Consider the following 22,891-nt stretch of genomic DNA (forward strand, 5'->3'; position numbering starts at 1 on the left):
TGTGGGCGATGAACAGTTCTGTCAAGTAGACAATGGACACTTTCAAAACGTGATGATCAATAAGAATGCTGAAGATTAGATATGAGGATCGTGTAACTAAAGAAGAGGAACGGAATTAAATAGAGGAGGAAGAGGAAATTACGGCACAAGTTTGACTACAAGAGGGGTAAGTTGACAGGACATATTATGAGGCGTCAACGAATGGGGACAAAGGGGTTGGGTGATAGTATTCTGCTAATAATCATCTGTTGAAATGCTATTCTACTATTTTATCTATTAATGTAAGCAGTGAGTTTACTCTTCCTTGCACTCCTCCACAAAACATTTAAACCAAAACTGAAATCAGCTGAACACCAAATCTTTCAACCACTGTCTGACAACTACTGCATTCACTTTCAACTTTCTATAACTATCACTGGCTAGCCACACACACATACAGATATAAGGAGAACAGAAATAAACAAACATTAGTTTTCAGCATATAATTCTTTAGGCTGGCAACATGTACATAAACAAACCAAACAGGAACGGACATAAGGTGAACACACTAGTTACGACTTCAATTCAGTGTTTTCGGTAAAATGTCTACAGCTAGTGACAGAAGAAAAAAGAGAGAACATGAAAATGTGCTTATGTTCCACAAACTAAGTTTTAGTTCAACCCCCAGCATGTGACCAGGTGAGGAGAAATGTAGATGTCCGCCAAAAACTCGATTCACTGTAAGTAATCAGTTATTCATGTAAAAAAAAAGTGAACTGTTTTATAATCTGCAAGCATCACATATCAAAACAAAACAATCATTCTAGATTCCACAGAAGATGCCTTAAAGTAAAAGGCAAAACGCGTCTTGAAGCAATAAAGTACACTGGATATAGAAAAAAACGTTTGCTACTTCCAAAGGAAATAATCAATAGCTGTGGATACTTAGTAAATTACATCTTATGACATACCAGCAAATTAGTCGCGGTTTAACTTCTCATTCCACATGCTATTAAATGCCGTTTAAAAAATTCATCTATCCCTTCTGAAAAACTGTGGTTACTTTCATATCTTGGTAGATAAACAGATTTTGGATGTTTGTCATGCGACGAAATACATGACTTTTTACAAGTTATCGTTTGCAAAAAAACGCGTTTCGATTTCTTGAACCGTTTACGAAATTTGCGGTTGATACAACCACATGGTTTACGACGAGCAGACGAAGTATCGGTCGCGTCGCGAGCGACCCGCGCGCGGTCACCGCATAGCCCGTCCGCCGATATGTCATTCAATATCTCGAGAACGGTAATAGCTATCGTTCTGCTCTCAGCTTTAAAAACAATTTCGATATGTTGACTAAATTTCATACGCAATAATGTATTACCTAAAATGAACTGTACGCAAAGTCCACGCAATGCGTTTTTACCTCTGCACACTCATTAAAATTTCGTGTAAAGGTTTACGTAAATGCGATACAGCAAGTAACCACGACGAATAACGAAAAGAAATTCGGTCCTTTATCGAGAGAAGATATCAGGCTGTAACGTGCCCAAGAATCAAATTTTTCTACCGAATAGTTTCCTTGGAATCGGATGATAAGTATTTCATAGCTGCCGCCGCGTCCGCGCCAGCGCTTCGGCGGAAGTTCGTGTGGCCCGGGGTGCCGTACCTGACGTCACGCTCAGCGCGTTCTGTGATTGGCGGCGCGCACCTGGAGCGCGGCACGCGGCAGCGGAAGCGGTTCGACATGGTCAAACCGCGACGCAGAGTCCGCCGCGCCTTGCCGCTGACGCGCGGTTTTGACGCGCGGCAGTCCTAGTGGGAACCGGCCTTTAGGCGGGCTGCATTCATTAAGGCGAAGCCTCTCAGCGGGCCCCCCTACTCGGCGGGAGACACCGTTGTTCCAGGCACCTTTACTCTCTCACAGTGCACTCACAACTGAAAACAGCCTCTTGATGCGATCGATGGTCATGCTAGAGACGCTACCCAACACATCTGTGCAAACCTTCATCGAGTTTTCACTGTAGTGTCCATTTCGCGACCGATTGGAACTTACTTTCTGGACAACCCTCGTATATCTGTATCTGAAAACGCATGTCTGTACCAGTTTCTTTGGCGCTTCAGTGTATTATTACTCAGCTAGCTTAAAAGGGCCTGTTTTGGTTGAACCTGTTGTTATTTGATTTCTGAATTGAAAAAACGGTGTAATTAGTTATCTCATTTGCACAACACTGAGCAGTCCTAGTCGTAGTACATGACACAAAAACATAAGCTCGCTCAATCTTGTCTTGGAAGGACCGTGGGCACAAACCCAGAGAAACACGCATAAATTGCATACATTTATTCCACGACAAACTACTGACATATAACAGTCAGAAGAGTTTACAAAATTTTTGATTGACAGTGACATTGGCACACATCGAATACATAGCCTTCCAAACAAACAGCCACTTTGGCTTGCTGACCTCTGGCTTCAAAGAATGACACACCTATGTCAAAAAATTACAAAACATATACTGACGAATATTCATTCTACATAATTAAAAGGAAACCAGCTTGACACTTGTGTAGGCAGTCTTTGGGTGGAAATCAAATTAAATTAGGTGAGTTTAAGAAACAGTAATCAAACTTAATATTCGTTACAAAGATTATGCCCAGTAGTGCAAAAAAATGTTTGCACAAAATACATCTTAAGCTATAATTTCAACGCTTCTAACTTGTGTAAACTCAGTTTCAGTTCAATACAATCAGTACAACTCCCCTCAAGCGTCATAACCATTCCAATTCAAAATGAACTACAGAACGTTTAAAAGCACTAAATTAAGTGAGCAAACATTATAAGAATATTTAAAAGGTATTGTCTCAACAAACACATAATGAATTTTAAACAGTTTAACCTCTATTCTTAAACCAACAACAGCTTTACGGCCAGTCAAATTCAGGGACATCAAAGCCCAGACTTACACCCGAACTTTCAGAAAACAAGTGAAGCTTTTGTCGTAATTACAGCAAGAACACTATTTGAGTCCAGACGTAATGCTCACCATGATCTGAAGTACTGCTTTGTACTCCAACAGCAAACATGTTTCGGGAAGCATCCAAATCAGGCGACTAATATGTGGAGTGGCTGACAACTCTGTCTAGTGTTTCTGGTCACTGATGTGTAGCACATCTATTAATAGGCCGTATCTGGTAACAGTCTCCTATGGCTACCACGGTTACTCCACCGCAAAGTGCAGTAAGTCGCCCAAGGAACGACAATACGCATCCAAATACCAGAAGGCCTTCGCACAAGGGCTCTCAGGCTCATTTCGCAACTCACAGCGTGCCGCCACTGTAGTCTGCACAGAATGCTGTGGACCTCAGAGGAACAGACGGTAAGGCACACTTAGGGAGAGCGGTAGTGGAGGGGTTTATGTGCAGGCGTTGTAGGAGAAATGTCGAGCGCTGGATGGCAAGGGCCGTTCTAAACTGCCCTGTAAATGTTAACTGGGGAACTTCAGTGCCCACACTTGCATGGTGACCATTCGGAAAGACATGTACATGTACCTCCACATCTACATCTACATTATTACTCTGCTACTCACAATAAAGTGCCTGACATAGGGTTCAATGAACCACCTTCATGCTGTCTCTCTACCGTTCCACTCTCGAACGGCACGCGGGAAAAACGAGCACTTAAATTTTTCCGTGCGAGCCCTGATTTCTTTTATTTTACCGTGATGATCATTTCTCCCTATGTAGGTGGGTGCCAACAGAATGTTTTCGCAATCGGAGGAGAAAACTGTTGATTGAAATTTCATGAGAAGACAAGGTCGCAATTGCCACTGCAATTCACGTATCATGACTGTGGCACTCTCTCCCTTACTTCGCGATAATACAAAACGATCTGCCCTTCTTTGTACTTTTTCGATGTCATCCGTCAGTCCCACCTAATGCGGATCCCACACCGCACAGCAGTATTCAAGAATATGGCGGACAAGCGTAGTGCAAGCAGTCTCTTTGGAAGGTCTGTTCCACCTTCTAAGTGTTCTGCCAGTGAATCGCAGTCTTTGGTTTGCTGTACCCACAGTATTATTTATGTGATCGTTCCAATTTAGGTTATTTGTAATTGTAATCCCTAAGTATTTAGTTGAATTTACAGCCCTCAGATTTGTGTGACTTATCGTGGAATCGAAATTTAGCTGATTTCTCTTATTACTCATGTGAATAACTTCGCACTTTTCTTGATTCAGGGTCAATTGGCACTTTTCGCACCATACAGATATTTTATCTAAATCATTTTGCAAGTCATTTTGATCATATGATGACTGTGCAAGACGGTAAATGACAGAATCATTTCCAAACAATCCAAGACGGCTACTCAAATTGTCTCCTAAGTCGTTGATTTAGATCGGGAACAATAGAGGGCCTATAACACTTCCTTGGGGAACACCGGATATTACTTCTGTTTTACTCGATCACTTTCCGTCTATTACTACGAACTGTGACCTTTCTGACAGGAAATCACGAATCCAGTCCCAGAACTGAGGCGAAAGTCAGTAGGCATGCAGTTTGATTAGAAGACGCTTGTGAGGAACGGTGTCGAAAGCCTTCTGGAAATCTAAAAATATGGAATCAATTTGACATCCCCTGTCGATAGCACTTATTACTTCATGAGTATAAAGAGCTAGTTGTGTTTCACAAGAATGATATTTTCTGAATCCTTGCTGACTAGATGTCAATAAATCGTTTTCTTCAAGGTGCTTCATAATATTCGAATACAGTATATGTTCTAAACCCCTAATGCAAATCGACGTTAGTGATATGGGTCTGTAATTCAGTGGATTACTCCTATTCCTCTTTTTGGGTATTGGTGCAACTTGAGCAATTTTCCAGTCTTTAGGTGCGGATCTTTCTGTGAGCGAGTGGTTGTATATAACTGCTAAATATGGAGCTATTTTATCAGCATACTCTGAGAGGAACCTGACTGGTACACAATCTGGACCGGATGGCTTGCCTTTATTAAGTGATTAAGCTGCTTTGTTACACCGAGGATATCTACTGCTATGTTTCTCATCTTGGCAGTTGTTCTTGATTGGAATTCAGGAATATTTACTTCGTCTTCTTTGGTGAAGGAATTTCGGAAAACCGTGTTTAATAACTCTGCTTTAGTGGCATCAGTGACTTCACAGTTGTTATCGCGCAGTGAAGGTATTGATTGTGTCTTGCCATTGGTGTGCTTTATGACCAGAATGTCTTTGGGTTTTCTGCCAGATTTCGAGACAGAATTTCGTTGTGGAAATTATTAAAAGGATCTCGCATTGAAGTACGCACCATATTTCGAACTTCTGTAAAACTTTGGAAATCTTAGTGATTTTGCATTCTTTTAAATTTGGGAAGCTTTTTTCGTTGCTTCTGCAACAACGATCTGACCCGTTTTATGTACCATGGGGTATCAGTACCAACACTTATTAATTTATGTGGTCTATATCTCTCAATTGCTGTTGATACTACCTCTTTGAAAACATTCCACAACTTTTCTGCACTTACGTGATCAGATCGGAAGGAGTATAGATTGTCTCTTAAAAAGGCGTTAAGAGCATTTTTATCAGTTTTTTTTTTAGAACTGTTGTCACCTCTGCTTTGATTAGTATGTAAAAAGAATTCCGCCGAAAATGTAGCAGTTTATTTCCAACTCACATGTTTGTAACTTTCTGAGAAGCATCATGAGTGGCGAATATTGTGTAAAACCTACATATTTTCCTGGTTACCATGTTAAACTTCGTGTCTTTTGCCGAAATATAGAGGAGTTTACACGGTCTCACATCACTAACATTTGTGCAGACACAATTGTGAGAGAATTCTGAAACAGTGGTTTATTGAGCTTATTAAGTGAGGAACTAAAGAAAACTAGAGTCAGCAGCTTATGAAATAACACATCCTTGGTACAAACAAACGCGTAATGTCTTCACTCAAAGCTGTTCCAAAATATATAGCATTTCCCGATTCACCAGCTATCGACGCCCCTAAAAAATTACATTGTTTCATCGAAAAAGTCTTTAATTAGTGGAATAACATAGTACATAATGAAGTTTTACGTAATAACGATACGTCAGAATACTCTCCTGTTTGAGTGCTGTCATTTGCCAAAATCTCATTTTCATATCTGACACCGTTTAAGAATAATCAGGAATGTTGTGGATATTTCACTATAGCTTTATCGCAGCTATCGCAAATGAGTGTGCTACGTAAGATCAAATTTCTCGAGGAAAAAAAATGTGTGAATTCCTAACGGACCATACCGCTGAGGTCATCGGTCGCTAGACTTACACACTACTTAGACTAACTTAAACTAACTTATGCTAAGAACATCACACACACCCACGCGCAAGGGAGGGCTTGAAGCTCCGGTGGGAGGGTCCGCAGAATCCGTGACATGGCGCCACAAACCGCGCAGCAAATTTCTCGAGACAGATACCTCTACCCAGCGCTGTTTTTCTGGGAACGCTGGCGGATGCGTACCCCTAAACGTTTTTACGATGTTGACAACTTGGAAGGGTGCCAAAGATTTATTTCACGGACGTGAATTTTTTATTTCATTTTTTCGTGTTGGTAATTGCAACACGGAACGATACCAGTGCAGTTTTTTGTGTGAAAAACAATGTCATTGACTGTTTCAAGCATTTCGGAGCTGCGGCAACCGTTCTCGATAACTGAATCGCTGGCAGCCAGTTCGACAAGCGTGTAGTGCCCTCGCCCGCTAGTAGTGGGCGATGGTAGTGCTAAACGGATATGCGTACGTTCAAACGCCGAGCTAGCGGTAGATGTCTCTACGGTCCCGCTACCATGATCCTTCACGATTCATTGCCGTCTTTGTTTTGTTGTTCTTTACTCGTTTGCGCTTGCCGTTCCGTTCTTGTCGGTTGTGCGAAGTTTTACAGTGTGTCCTGTCTTTCGTTGTAACTTGTAAATTAAGTTGGACGTGAGACATGAGCAGAAAACTAACAAACCGTGCTTCATTTGAGGTGATGTAAACTGAAGTGTTCGATACCACATTCTCTTTTATGTTTTGGTGTTTCTCGGTATCGGCTGCTTCATTTGAGCTAAGTCAACTGAAGACTCCGATACCTTCCTTTTTTTTTTTTTTTTTGTTTTTTAAAGATCGACATGTTGATGACGTTATGGCTAAAAGCGGACGGATGGTGTCCCATGCTTCAGGTATAAGTAACTTTCGCGGCATTATATCCAATGTCGGAAAACCCTCAAACTTTTTTTTTTAAAAAAAGCACTGCCTCTACCCGTCTAAAGAAGAATTCAAGCCGGCCGAAGTGGCCGTGCGGTTCTAGGCGCTGCAGTCTGGAACCGCGAGACCGCTACGGTCGCAGGTTCGAATCCTGCCTCGGGCATGGATGTGTGTCATGTCCTTAGGTTAGTTAGGTTTAAGTAGTTCTAAGTTCTAGGGGATTAATGACCTCGGAAGTTGAGTCCCATACTGCTCAGAGCCATTTTTTTTAAGAATTCGATATGTTAGATAAATTTCACACGCAAAAACATTATGTACACTACTGGCCATTAAAATTGCTACAGCAAGAAGAAATGCGGATGATAAACGGGTATTAATTGGACAAATATATTATACTAGAATCGATACGTGATTACATTTTCACGCAATTTGGGTGCGTGGATCCTGGAAAATCAGTACCCAGAACAACCACCCCTGGCCGTAATAACGGTGTTGGTACGCCTGGGCATTGAGTAAAACAGAGCTTGGATGGCGTGTACAGGTACATCTGCCCACGCAGCATCAACATGATACCACACTTCATCAAGAGTAGCGACTGGAGTATTGTTACGAGCCAGTTGCTCGGTCACCATTGGCCAGACGTGTTCAATTGGTCAGAGATCTGAAGAATTTGCTGGCCAGGGCAGCAGCCGAACATTTTCTATAGCCAGAAAGGCCCGTAGAGGACCTGCAACATGCGGTCGTGCATTATCCTGCTGAAATGTAGGGTTTCGCAGGGATCGAATGAAGGGTAGAGCCACGGGTCGTAACACATCTGAAATGTAACGCCCACTGTTCAAAGTGCCGTCAATGCGAACAATAGGTGACCGAGGCGTGTAACCAGTGGCACCCCATTCCATCACGCCGGGTTATACCCCAGTATGGCGATGACGAATATACGCTTCCAATCTGCGTTCACCGCGATGTCGCCAAACACGGATGCGACCATCATGATGCTGTAAACAGAACCTGGATTCATCCGAAAAATGACGTTTGGCCATTCGTGCACCCAGGTTCATCGTCGAGTACACCATCGCAGGCACTCCTGCCTGTGATGAAGCGTCAAGGGTAACCGCAGCCACGGCCTCCGAGCTGATAGTCCATGCTGCTGCAAACGTCGTCGAACTGTTCGTGCAGATGGTTGATGTCTTGCAAACGTCCCCAGGGTTCGAGACGTAGCTGCACGATCCGTTACCACAGCCATGCTGATAAGATGCCTGTCATCTCGACTGCTAGTGATACGAGGCCCTTGGGATCCAGCACGGAGTCCCGTATTACCCTCCTGAACGCACCGATTCCATATTCTGCTAACAGTCATTGGATCTCGACCAACGAGTGCAGCAATGTCGCGATACGAATAACCGCAATCGCGATAGGCTACAATCCGACGTTGATCAAAGTCGGAAACGTGATGGTACGCATTTCTCCTTATTACACGAGGCATCACAACAACGTTTCACCAGTAAACGTCGGACAACTGCTGTTTGTGTATGAGAAATCGGTTGGAAACTTTCCTCATGTCAGCGTGTTGTAGGTGTTGTCACCGGGCCAACCTTGTGTGAATGCTCTCGAAAGCTAATCATTTGCATATCACAGCATCTTATTCCTGTGGGATAAATTTCGCGTCTGTAGCACGTCATCTTCGTGGTGTAGCAATTTTAATGGCCAGTAGTGTAATATACGTCAAACACAACATCACAGCGACCTCTATTTTTCATTGCAGACTTTTCCGAATTTCGCGCAGTGTCTTACTTCCACGTAAATTCACATTAACTATGACCATTGACGTGATGATGGGGACGCCATCTTGAACCTGAGATATAAAGCTTTTACTAAAGCAAAAATGACATTTCTTTTACTTAATAATTTCTGTAAAATCGTTTGAGGAAGATTGTAGGGCGTGCGCCTCGATTCTATCATCACTGACCGGCCGAAAGGTGGAAAACTCTTGACGGCCTCCCCTTCCGAACAAACGAAAGAACTCACCGCGCGCTTTGGACGAAAACTGGTCGCTGCAGGTCTGCCAACTTATCCGGCGCCACGTAGAGCACTGCTTGCAGACGGGAACCACAGACCCTAAGCTGGGCTGTGCGTGCTCCTTCATATCTGCCGAGTCTCCACTCTGGTAGCGTGGCTCCAGATCTTTGACAATCGATCACGGACCAGCACAAACACCTAACTTATTCTCAGTTTATTGTTATAACCTACATTTGGTTTTTTGCTTTTGGGTGCAAAGACGAACAAGCTCTGTGATTGTAAGACACGTGAACGCGCTTTGTACGTCGTGTGATTGGAAAATTTTAAGAATGGATCCGCTATTGCTTAGTTGTTTTGCGGGCAGGTACACTGAGGGTGGGGAGAGAGTCATTGCCTTGTCCTTAAACGCCCTCTGACAGGAAACTGTGTTTCATTTATTCAATTTGTTGCGGCAACTGGATCAGTGCGGGTCTTTTAGGGCTTGTTGCCGGATTCTGTCTGCGTGAAAATGGGCGTAAAAATGGAGCAACGAGTTTGTGTGAAATTTTGTTTTAAAACCAGGAGAACAGCTTCTGAAACTTGTCAAGTGACCAGAGACAATACCGACTTGAAGTGTGCCAAGAACTGATGAATCCGACTACAAATGACCCAGATTTGATAAATAGGGTAATTGCAGGTGAAGAATCGTGGGCATTTGGATATGATCCTGAAACCAAAGTGCACTATTCGCAGTGGAAGACTCCAGGTTCACCACGACCGAAAAAAGCACGGCAAAGTCGGTCGAAGCTGAAGACAATGTTGGTGATTTTTTTACGTTCTACTGGTATTCTTCATCATGAATTTACCCCTGGAGAACTGGCAATTAACCAGGAATACTACAAATGTGTCCTTGGGCGTTTGCGCGAAAAGGTGCGGAAGAGAAGGCCTGCACTGTGGGAAGACAGGAGTCGGGTGCTACACCATGGCAATGCTCCGGCTCATCGTGCCTTCTCCATCGTTTAATTTTTGACCAAAATCAAAATTCCTGTCCTTCCACAACCACCATATTTCCCTGATTTGACCCCTGCGGACTTCTACCTGTTTCCTAAACTGAAATTTTCACCGAAAGGGAAGCGATTTGACACGATTGGAGACATCCAGGCAAATACCGGGAGCACTTCGGGAAAAAAATTTGCAGGAATGTTTCCAAAAATGGAAACACCGTTGGAGTCGGTGTGTTCAATCAGAAGGTGACAACACTACTGGCCATTAAAATAGCAGCACCACAAAGATGACGTGCTACAGACGTGAAATTTAACCCACAGGAAGAAGATGCTGTGGTATGCAAATGATTAGCTTTTCAGAGCATTCACACAAGGTTGGCGCCGGTGGCGACACCTACAACGTCCTGACATGACGAAAGTTTCCAACCGATTTCTCAACACAAACAGCAGTTGACCGGCGTTGCCTGGTGAAATGTTGTTGTGATGCCTCATGTAAAGAGGAGAAATGCGTACCATCACGTTTCCGACTTTGATAAAGGTCGGATTGTAGCCTATAGCGATTGCGGTTTATCGTATCGCGACATTGCTGCTCGCGTTGGTCCAGATCCAATGACTGTTAGCAGAATATGGAAACGGTGGGTTCAGGAGGGCAATAAGGAACGCCGTGCTGCGTCCCAACGGCCTCGTACCACTAGCAGTCGAGATGACAGGCATCTTATCCGCATGGCTGTAACGGATCGTGCAGCCACGTCTCGATCCCTGAGTCAACAGATGGGGACGTTTGCAAGACAACAACCATCTGCACGAACAGTTCGACGACGTTTGCAGCAGCATGGACTATCAGCTCGGAGACCATGGCTGCGGTTACCCTTGACGCTGCATCACAGGCAGACAGCGCCTGCGACGGTGTACTCAACAACGAACCTGGGTGCAAAGCGTCATTTTTTCGGATGAATCCAGGTTCTGTTTACAGCATCATGATGGTCGCATCCGTATTTGGCGACATCGCGGTAACGCACATTGGAAGCGTGTATTCGTTATCGCCATACTGGCGTATCACCCGGCGTGATGGTATGGGGTTCCATTGGTTACACGTCTCGGCCACCTCTTGTTCCCATTGACGGCATTTTTGAACAATGGACGTTACATTTCAGATGTGGCTCTACCCTTCATTCGATCCCTGCGAAACCCCACATTTCAGCAGGATAATGCACGACCGCATGTTGCAGGTCCTGTAGGGGCCTTTCTGGATACAGAAAATGTTCGACTGCTGCCCTGGCCAGCACATTCTCCAGATCTCTCACCAATTGAAAACATCTGGTCAATGGTGACCGAGCAACTGGCTCGTCACAATACGCCAGTCACTACTCTTGATGAACTGTGGCATCGTGCTGAAGCTGCATGGGCAGCTGTACCTGTACACGTCATCCAAGCTCTGTTTGACTGAATGCCCAGGCGTATCAAGGCCGTTATTGCGGCCAGAGGTGATTGGTCTGGCTACTGGTTTCTCAGGATCTATGCACCCAAACTGCGTGAAAATGTAATCAAATGTCAGTTCTCTTATAATATAATTGTCCAATGAACACCCGTTTATCATCTGCATTTCTTCTTGGTGTAGGAGTTTTAATGGCCAGTAGAGTATTTTGAAGGAGATGCATCACAGTACCATTTAAGTGCCACCATTGTACAATTATAAGCCCATTCTTAAAACTTTCCAATCGCATCTCGTATAACTGTCCGTCCGAGAAACACGATTATTTTAAATTCACTCGGCTACATTGGATTCTCTCCCTTTGTACCTTATTGTTAGCTATACTATATGGTAACCTTACCGGAAATTGGAGCCTTAAAGGCTGAATGTTAAGTTAATTGACTTGATTGGAATTTGTGGCATGATTATTGACTTTCTTTTTTCTTCCGCATCTACGGCGTTGTTCAGACGCTTTATTGCTATGGCATACCAAGGCCATTCAACGAATTTATGAATTCTTTTGGGAAGTTTACGCATTCTCCTTGCTTCACCATTGTACCAATGGATTTAAATATTTTTTCACCTCGCACCTTATGCTACATGGTATTAGGTGTATACATTGGGGTGACAAAAGTCATGGGACACAGATTTGAACGTACGCAGATACCTGCAGTATCGCATCCACGAGGTGTAAAAGGGCAGTGCAGGGGCAGAGCTATTACTTCTACTCGGGTGCTTCGTATGAAAAGGTTTCCACACGACGGAAATTAACAGAATTTGAAAGTGGAGTGGTGGTTGTAATTTGACACGTAGGACGTCACATTTCGGAAATCGTTAGGGAATTCACTACTCCCAGTACCACCCCAGTGTCAAGCGTGTGCCGAGAATACCAAATTTCAGGCATTATACAGGGTTATCAAAAAGTCAGTATAAATTTGAAAACTGAATAAATCACGGAATAATGTAGATAGAGAGGTACAAACTGACACACATGCTTGGAATGACATGGGGTTTCATTAGAACCAAAAAAATACAAAAGTTCAAAAAATGCCCCACAGATGGTGCTTCATCTGATCAGAATAGCTATAATTAGCATAACAAAGTAAGACAAAGTAAGACAGGAAATGCTCAATATGTCCACCATCATAGCTGTAGTCGAGGAATAATGTTGTGAACAGCACTGTAAAGCATGTCCGGAGTTATGGTGAGGCATTGGCGTCGGATGCTGTCTTTCAGCATCCCTAGAGATGTCGGTCGATCACGATACACTTGCAACTTCAGATAACCCCAAAGCCAATAATCGCACGGACTGATGTCTGGGGACCTGGGAGACCAAACATGACGAAAGTAGCGGCTGAACATACGATCATCACCAAACGACGCGCGCAAGAGATCTTTCACGCGTCTAGCAATACTTTGTTGTTTTTTTTTTTTTTTTTTTTTTGGTTTCTAATAAGACCCCATGTCATTCCAAGCATGTGTGTCAATTTTTACCTCTCTGTCTACATTATTCCATGGTTTATTAAGTTTTCAAATTTATACTGACTTTTTGATCACCCGGTATATCACCACCGGCAAAGCAGTGGCCGACGGCCTGTACTTAACGCAGCGGCGTTTGCATAGAGTTGTCAGTGCTAATAGTCAAGCAGCAATGCGCGAAACAACTGCAGACATCGGTGTGGGATGTATGACGAACGTATCCGTTAGGACAGCGGACCGAAACATGACGTTAATAGGCTGTGGCAGCAGACGACCGACGCGAGTGCCTTTCTTAACAGCTCGATATCGCCTGCAGCGCGAGTCCTTGGTTCGTGACCATTTTGATTGGACTCTAGGCCAGGGGTCTCTAAACTACGGCCCGCGGGAGCCGGCAAACCGGCCCGCGTTAGCTGGCCGGACACCCCCGGTATCCGGCCCGCCAAATATTTGAGGTGGTGCCTGTACTGCCGACAACTGAGTTTCGAGGCCTATCGCGACCAATACACCGCGACATTGGCTCCGCTATTCGCTACAAGACTACATAACTACACTTATTGTTGCGCCGCTTGAAATAACAATGCGTTGACATACTCTACCTCCGTTATTACGTCTTGCTGTAATTGTGTTGCTAACAATGATTTTGGGATTTCGTTAACTTTGCAGGGCGCTTTCGTGAAGAATGTGCAGTGACATACTTTTTCGTCGGTGAAATTCGCCAGAATAAAATACGCCAGAATTGCGGTCAGGTACGTCCACCAATCAAAATTATGTAATTAAATAAAAATCGTAGTTCGTTTCAGTGCTAGCTATTCCCACAACCTTTGATTTTTGCGATTTCATCTTTCCTTTAGCCTTACATTACGGTGATCGTGGAGTTCTAGGGTGCTTCAATCCCACTAGGTAGATCTTGGCCCTTATGACTTCGTGGAGGAGTCAATGTGGCCCGCGGACGAAAAGGTTTGGAGACCCCTGCTCTATAAAACTGGAAAACCTTGGTCTGGGCAAGTGAGTCCCGATTGATAGGATTCCAGTGCAGCGCAGACCTCACGAAACAATGTACCCAAGTTGTCAACAAGGCACTGTGCAAGTGGTGGTGGCTCCATAATGGTGGGGACTGTGTTCACGAGGAATGTACTGGGTCCTCTGGTCCAAGTGAACCGATCACTGGCCGGAAATGGTTACGTTCGGTTAGTTAGAGATCATCTGCATACATTCATGGAAATAATGTTCCCAAACAATGATACAATTTTTGTGGATGGCAACGCGCCATGTCATCGGGCCCCAACTTTTTGGACTGGTTTGGAGAACATTCTGGACAAGTCGACAGAATGATCTAGCCACCCAGATCGCCCATCATGAATCCCATGGAACACTTATGGGACATAATCGATATGTCAGTTCGTGCACAAATTCTTGTACTGGGAACACATTCGTAATTATGGACGGCTATAGGGGCAGCATGGCTCATTATTTCTGCATGGGACTTCCAGCGACTTGTTGAGTCCATGCAACGTCGAACTGCTGCATTACACCGGGCAAAAGCAGGTCCGACACCATATTAGGAAGTACCCTATGATTTTAGAGACTTCAGTGTAGGTACTGATTTTGTGATCACTGGTGCCTTAAGGAAAGGTTTACTACCTTTTGCTTCAAAACTCGATTTTTTAAAATTACATTTTTGAACCCCTGAAACGGTTTTTCCGTAAACGGAACGGAAATGTTTGTTATTCGCGGTTGAAAAAAAAGTGCACCTCCCTGAAATCGGCATTTTTCACGCACCAGTTTTTTTTATTTTTTTTATTTCGGAGGACGACTTATTGTACCAGTGCTTGGGAGGAGACACACAAAATTCAAATGAAAGTTTGAACGCGTGTGTTTGGAAGTTAGCCCCGAAGCATTTGCACTCTGGTGCAAAGATTGTGGAGATTACTACTTTCCTGGCAGTGAGCAGCTTCAACCAAGGGTATTCAGCAATTCTGAAGACAATGACAACGATGGACGTCACCCTGGGACCCTATTCGACGCAGTTCGCCAAGCATTCGGACGACCACCGGATTCAAGCGGCCGAAAACGGCTCGTCACCGGCAGTGCGAGCGGCTCTGGAGCAGCGCAGGATGGCCCAGATCGAGCAGAACGCCCTCTAGGAGAAAGCGGAAGAACTAGTTTATGGACCCCGAAGAGCAGATTGAACGTACGCTGCGTAATATTGCATTTATATGTAGTCAAAACTTCAAACGCGTTTTTCTCGAAAGGACTTTTTTTGATCGCGCGGTATGGTAACTTCAAATTTACTGAACCGATTGACATGACTCTTTGTTTCCGACGAAGCTAACTAAATTGTCTAGGAGTTGATCCACTTTTATTCCGATCCATCAACTATAAATATTTTTACTTGGCCGACGAAGTCGAAAAATCGATGAAAAAAACCCTATTTTCTCAAATGACCGCCATTTTGTTTCCTATGGTCCAAATAACTTAAGCGAAGTACAACTCCTAAAGAATCTTATATACTTCGCTAACGTCAACTCAATTTTGATTTGAGACCAGCCGGCTGACCTTTGACATACTGTGCGTGCAGGTCTACATCGAAATTTTGTTTCGTTCCGACGGCATTTTCGCCTTTGCTCTTCGACATTTCCGGTCGAAAAAATTCCAGTTTGTAGAGGAAATATCAATAAACATTTTGACCAAATTGAAATTGATAGCCATAACACATCTCGAGGAAAAAACTCTCAAAGAACGTCTTTTTTCGGGCCCTTAATATGCTGTTTTTTCTCTGCGTCTAACAGTTTTTCCACAAGCATGTCAAATAATTTAGTATATGATGTTTTCTATATGTTCTTAACTGCGCCACTAAGTAGACTACCCCTCTCTGTATAGGCTAACCGTTTTGTATCCACCTGACTTGCTACCCAGAGGAAAATTAAAATTAATAGCTTCCTCTTGCTGCACATTCTTGGAGGTAGTAACCAACCTAAAACATAGCTACAATTATTAGTCTGCAGATGAAGTAAATACTGATGTAATGTTGTTCAGTACACTGTCCTCAGTCACTAAGAAAAACGTCTGCATTTACACCCCTAACACCCCGAACATTCGCTAATTGGTTCATTGAACTACATTTTTGCTGCTAAAATTTTTCCCTCACACAACCATTCGTTTTTACGTTGTTACTATATACAGGGTTCTACTTTCTCGATGATTTGTTCCTGTGTCTTCAGTATCTTACACAGTTGATCGGTTAAGATGATTTTTCCAGAGTCCAAGACGTATTTAAGAAAATTATATAACACGTGAAAACAATCTGAAAATGCCGAGAACATTACATTTTCCCCTTCAAAAATACATTGATACGAAAGAGACAGATGTCCTGGTGACCACCACTATGTGATGTCGACAACCTCAAACACTCATGAGCTGGCCGCTGTGGCCGAGCGGTTCTAGGCGCTTCACGCCTCGGGCATGGCTTTGTGTGCTGTTCTTAGGTTAGTTAGGTTTAAGTAGTTCTAAGTTCTAGGGGATTGATGGCCTCAGATGTTAAGTCCCATAGTGCTGAGGACCATTTGAACCATTTTTGATCTTGTGGACTCCGCGCCCATTAATGATGGTTGGTGAACGACACAACCAGCCTCAACTACTTTTCAAGTGTTTCATTTTAGCGCCATAACCGATTTTGGGCTACCATGTCCAGTTTCAGACGGCTAATAGTTTTCATTACGGAGATGTTTTGATCAATAGCATGTAGTCTGCCCACAATACGTTCCAGGAGATGGCGATCTGTATCGGTGTGGCCCACGTGGTTTTGTAGCTCGATATATATGTTCCTGAATTCCGCCATAGCACACGTATTGTAAATAAATCACTGTGGCTCACTTCGTAATATTCTTAAAATGCATGTCGAGCCTCGCACGTGCATTATACACTTGATTTTTTTCCTTTAAATTGAAAAGACTGTATGATTATGACATGTTCGATATGTCTGCCATCATTGGCGATGATGTGGCGCAGACGAACAGCGAACTTCTGCATCACCCGCTGAAGTGTCGGAACATCGATGAAGTCGATGACCTCTTGAAAGGCTCAGCGATTGTTTTGGGGTTATTGTTGTACACCTTGTCTGTATGACAGCCCCACAGAAAGAACTCGCATGTGTTCAGAGGATATGACACCAAATTCAGATCCGGAGAATATGGCGGCCAATCGAGGCCTCTGGGTACCCCAGAGCCAGAATGCGGCCCCCAAAGCGCTCCTCCAGGACATCAAACACTATCCTGCTTCAATGGAGTTGAGCTCCGTCCTGCATGGACCACCTATTGTGGAAATCAGGGTCGCTTTGGACAATGGCGATTAAATTATTTTCCAAAATCTTCACGCACCGTTCGGTAGTCACCGTGCCATCAAGGAATATCGCACCGATTGTTCCGTGATTGGACACTGCACACCACACAGTCACCTGTTGAGGGCGAAACGACTTCTCGATAGCGAAATGCAGATTCTCAGTCTCCCAAATACACCAATTTTGTTTACTGACGAACTCATACAAATGAAAGTGGCTTCGTCGTCAAAGCAAATTACGCCCACGCGCATACAAATTCCAGCCATGCCCCGTGGCCAACCGTGTAGTTTGAATGTCCCAATGGAAATCATTCAGAGGTTATGGTAATTTTATTTCATATAGTTCAATATATATATATATATATATATATATATATATATATATAATCAAAAGTATCCGGACAGCTGGCTGAAAATGACGTACACGTTCGTGGCGCCTTACATCGGTAATGCTGGAATTCAGTTCAGTATGGTGTTTGCCCACCGTTAGCCTTGGTGACAGCTTCCACTCTCGGAGGCATACGTTCAATCAGGTGCTGGAAGGGGAATGGCAGTCCATTCTTTCCGGAGTGCTGCACTGAGGATAGATATCGAAATCGGTCGCTAAAGCAGGGAACCAACTTGGCGTTCCAAAACATCCCAAAAGTGTTCTACAGGATTCACGTCAGGACTCTGTGCCGGCCAGTCCATTACAGGAATGCCATTGTCGTACAACCACTCCGCCACAGGCCGTGCATTATGAACAGGAGCTCGATCGTGTTGGAAGATACAATCGTCATCCCCGAATTGTCCTCAACAGTGGGAAGCAAGAGGGTGATTAACCACGTTCGAAGTCCGTGAATTCCGCGGAGTGCCACATTCTGTCCTCTCACGATGTCTAATGACTACTGAGGACGCTGATATGGAATAGCTGGCAGTAGCTGGCAGCACAATGCACCTAATATGAAAATCATATGTTTTTGGGGGCGTCCCGATGTTTTTGATCACATAGTGTATATACACTATTGGCCATTAAATTTGCTACACCACGAAGAAGATGCTGTGATATGTAAATGAGTAGCTTTTCAGAGAATTCACACAAGGTTTGCGCCGGTGGCGACACTTACAACGTGGTAACGTGAGGAAAGTTTCCAACCGATTTGTCATACACAAACAGCAGTTGACCGGCGTTGCCTGGTGAAACGTTGTTGTGATACCTCGTGTAAGGAGGAGAAATGCGTACCATCACGTTTCCGACTTTGATAAAGGTCGGATTGTAGCCTATCGCGGTTGGGGTTTATCGTATCGCGACATTGCTGCTCGCGTAGGTCGAGATCCAATGACTGTTAGCAGAATATGGAATCGGTCGGTTCAGAGGGTAATACGGAACGCCGTGCTGGATCCCAATGACCTCGTATCACTAGCAGTCGAGATGACAGGCATCTTATCCGCATGGCTGTAACGGATCGTGCAGACACGCCTCGAACCGTGAGTCAACAGATGGAGACGTTTGCAAGAGAACAACCATATGCACGAACAGTTCGACGACGTTTGGAGCAGCATGGACTATCAGCTCGGAGACCACGGCTGCGGTTACCCTTGACAGGAGCGCCTGCGATGGTGCACTCAACGACGAACCTGCCAAACGTCATTTTTCGGATGACCCTAGGTTCTGTTTACAGCATCATGATGGTCGCATCCGTGTTTGGCGACATCGCGGTGGACGCTCACTGGAAGCGTGTATTCGTCATCGCCATACGGGCGTATCACCCGGCGTGATGGTATGGGGTGCCATTGGTTACATGTGTAGGTCACCGCATTGACAGCACTTTGAGCAGTGGACGCTACATTTCTGATGTATTACGACCCGTGGCTCTACCCTTCGTTCGATCCCTGCGAAACCCTACATGTCAGCAGGATAATGCACGACCGCACGTTGCAGGTCCTGTACGGGCCTTTCTGGATACAGAAAATGTTCGACCGCTGCCCTGGCCACCACATTCTCCAGATCTCTCACCAATTGAAAACGTCTGGTCAATGGTGGCCGAGCAACTGCCTCGTCACAATACGCCAGCCACTACACTTGTTGAACTGTGATATCGTGTTGAAGCTGCACGGGCAGCTGTACCTGTACATACCATCCAAGCTCTGTTTGACTCAATGCCCAGGCGTATCGAGGCCGTTATTTCGGCCAGAGGTGGTTGTTCTGGGTACTGATTTCTCAGGATGTATGCATCCAAGTTGCGTGAAAATGTAATCAAATGTCAGTTCTAGTATAATATGTTTGTCCAATGAATACCAGTTTATCATCTGCATTTTAATGGCCAGTAGTGTATATTCTTGTACAGTGTGGAGCAGACGACATGCTGTTAGCCGAAACATCTGTGCAACGAAAAATATTATCCACCTGAAGATGAGCATAGTAGCCTGACCCCGGTTATGGCACTAAAATAAAACATTCTGAAAGTATCTGAGGCTGGTTGCGTCATTCACTAACTAGAAACTGTGTGTTTGTCTTTAGGCACCTTGGGGAAGATCAGTTTGGATTCCGTAGAAATATTGGAACACATGAGGCAATACTGATCCTACGGCTTATCTTAGAAGCTAGATTAAGGAAAGGCAAACCTACGTTTCTAGCATTTGTAGACTTAGAGAAAGCTTTTGGCAATGTTAACTGGAATACTCTCTTTCAAATTCTGAAGGTTGGAAGGGTAAAATACAGGGAGCGAAAGGCTATTTACAATTTGTATAGAAAGGAAATGGCAGTTATAAGAGTTGAGGGGCATGAAAGGGAAGCAGTGGTTGGGAAAGGAGTGAGACCGGGTTGTAGCCTATCCCCGATGTTATTCAATCTGTATATTGAGCAAGCAGTGAAGGAAACAAAAGAAAAATTCGGAGTAGGTATTAAAATCCATGGAGAAGAAATAAAAACTTTGAGGTTCGCCGATGACATTGTAATTCTGTCAGAGACAGAGTTTTGCTATTTGGGGAGCAAAATAACTGATGATGGTCGTAGTAGAGAGGATATAAAATGTAGACTGGCAATGGCAAGGAAAGCGTTTCTGAAGAAGAGAAATTTGTTAACATTGAGTATAGATTAAAGTGTCAGGAAGTCGTTTCTGAAAGTATTTGTATGGAGTGTAGCCATGTATGGAAGTGAAACATGGACAATAAATAGTTTAGACAAGAAGGCAATAGAAGCTTTCGAAATGTTGTGCTACAAAAGAATGCTGAAGATTAGATGGGTAAATCACATAACTAATGAGGAGGTGTTGAATAGGATTGGGGAGAAGAGAAGTTTGTGGCACAACTAGAAGAAGGGATCGGTTGGTAGGACAAGTTCTGAGGCATCAAGGGATCACCAAGTTAGTATTGGAGGGCAGCGTGGAGGGTAAAAATCGTAGAGGGAGACCAAGAGATGAATACACCAAGCAGATTCAGAAGGATGTAGTTTGCAGTAGGTATTGGGAGATGAAGAAGCTTGCACAGGATAGAGTAGCATGGAGAGCTGCATCAAACCATAGGACTGAAGACCACAACAACAACAACAACAACAACTGACGGCACACGAATACGCGGACTTTACTCGTAAAGTATTTGCGAAAGGCTCCAGGCAGTAAGGAAACGGTGCTTAGAGCCTCCAGCAGTTGTAGCTGGAGGAGCAGCTCGCTGGCTTACCTTCGAGGCGCCGGAGCAGAGCAGCGCGCTTACTGCGGCGATCAGGAGCGTCCTCATGGCGGCTGGCGGAGGGAGGCTGTGACGCCGGGCTGCGTGGACGCAGCCTCACTTATACCCCGTCCCCGCGCCGTCTCATTCCGCGTGACGTGGCGGCAAAACAGAAATTACTGTCAGCTGGCACGAGCGGAGCGAGTCGGTTCCCTCACCTGTCGCAAAAGTTTGTTCAGTACACTTCCTGCTGTCGAGCTGACGTGACAGGCTGGACACATATTTTTTTATTACTTTCACCGCCTGTTGTGGGACGGTCGCAGTAAGTTGTTTCCGGAGCTGTCAGCCTGTCAGTGGCTCTGGTCAGCAACGAAAAAGAAAATTACACACTCTGCTTGCTATTGTTGAGATGAAATCACGTGAACGGAACGTGCCTTCCTGAAAAGTGGATAAATTCTAGTGTCCGATACCACCCGTCGGCTTTGACCAATGACGTGATACGTAAGGCAAAGATGCTGCAATGGACAATCTATGAGTCGAACGGATCATATTCTTAAACAAACGAATGCAACATGCCATAAAATAATACATTTAACGCGGCTATTATTTACTCGCGAATTTCATTTAAAAGAGTTGAAGATGACTGAAATAAATAATAACAGGAGAGCAATTACAACTGCATTATTATATTTTCCACACGTACTGCAAAAACGATCTAAATAATGAACCGTCGAATAGTTGGAATCGGTAGCTACAAACAATCTAAGTAGGAGCTCATTTCTAGTTACCGATTCTGGTGTTACTGTTTGTTGCGCAAAAATCTTATAACATATCAGAAACGTGCTTAAAAAAATGATCTTGCTAGTGAACTACAGAATTCGACTAGACTTTCAAAAAATGAAAATCTTTACACACATTACTGCACACGTAAAGAAATAAAACGCAAAAATGACCAAACCTTGCAACCGATAACTATACTACACGAAAGTCACACCAGATACAGTAGCTCCAAATAACGCTCAGTAAAATCCGTACACCAGGAGTCACAGTAAAAATGCCCGCATCTCGTGGTCGTGCGGTAGCGTTCTCGCTTCCCACGCCCGGGTTCCCGGGTTGGATTCCCGGCGGGGTCAGGGATTTTGTCTGCCTCGTGATGGCTGGGTGTTGTGTGCTGTCCTTAGGTTAGTTATGTTTAAGTAGTTTTTAAGTTCTAGGGGACTGATGACCACAGATGTTAAGTCCCATAGTGCTCAGAGACATTTTTCACAGCAAAACTGAGAGAAGTGTAGCAGAAACATCGATAAGGCGTGTTTCCTCACAGGGTTATTTGGCAAGAGTGATAGCGTTATGGAGATGTTTAGCAAACTCAAGTGGCAGACTCTGCAAAAGAGGCGCTCTGCATCGCGGTGTAGCTTGCTGTCCAGGTTTCGAGAGGGTGCGTTTCTGGACGAGGTATCGAATATGTTTCCCCCTACTTATAGCTCCCGAGGAGATCACGAGTGTGAAATTAGAGAGATTCGAGCGCGCACAGAGGCTTTCCGGCAGTCGTTTTTCCCGCGATGTATATGCGACTGGAACAGGAAAGGGAGGTAATGACAGTGGCACGTTAAGTGCCCTCTGCCACACACCGTTGGGTGGCTTGCGGAGTATAAATGTGGATGTAGATAAAACTGGCTACATAAAAAGAAACTTACCGGATATGAACTTCCAAAGGAGTGAACGATCGAGGTTGACAAGAACGAGATAAGGACGTAACAA

General features: G+C 44.3%; 1 protein-coding gene across 1 annotated transcript in view; it reads right to left on the reverse strand.

The window, feature by feature from the left end:
- LOC124717339 overlaps positions 1–21,217 on the reverse strand; it is an 86,573-nt gene extending 65,356 nt beyond the window's left edge. The window contains exon 1 of the mRNA XM_047244169.1: positions 21,146–21,217. Coding sequence (XP_047100125.1) covers positions 21,146–21,202 — 57 coding nt within the window. The 5' untranslated portion in view covers positions 21,203–21,217. The remainder of the gene's footprint in view (positions 1–21,145) is intronic.
- Between the last annotated feature and the right edge of the window lie 1,674 nt (positions 21,218–22,891).

Source organism: Schistocerca piceifrons, chromosome 9 (assembly GCF_021461385.2).
Source record: "Schistocerca piceifrons isolate TAMUIC-IGC-003096 chromosome 9, iqSchPice1.1, whole genome shotgun sequence".
Taxonomy (NCBI): domain Eukaryota; kingdom Metazoa; phylum Arthropoda; class Insecta; order Orthoptera; family Acrididae; genus Schistocerca; species Schistocerca piceifrons.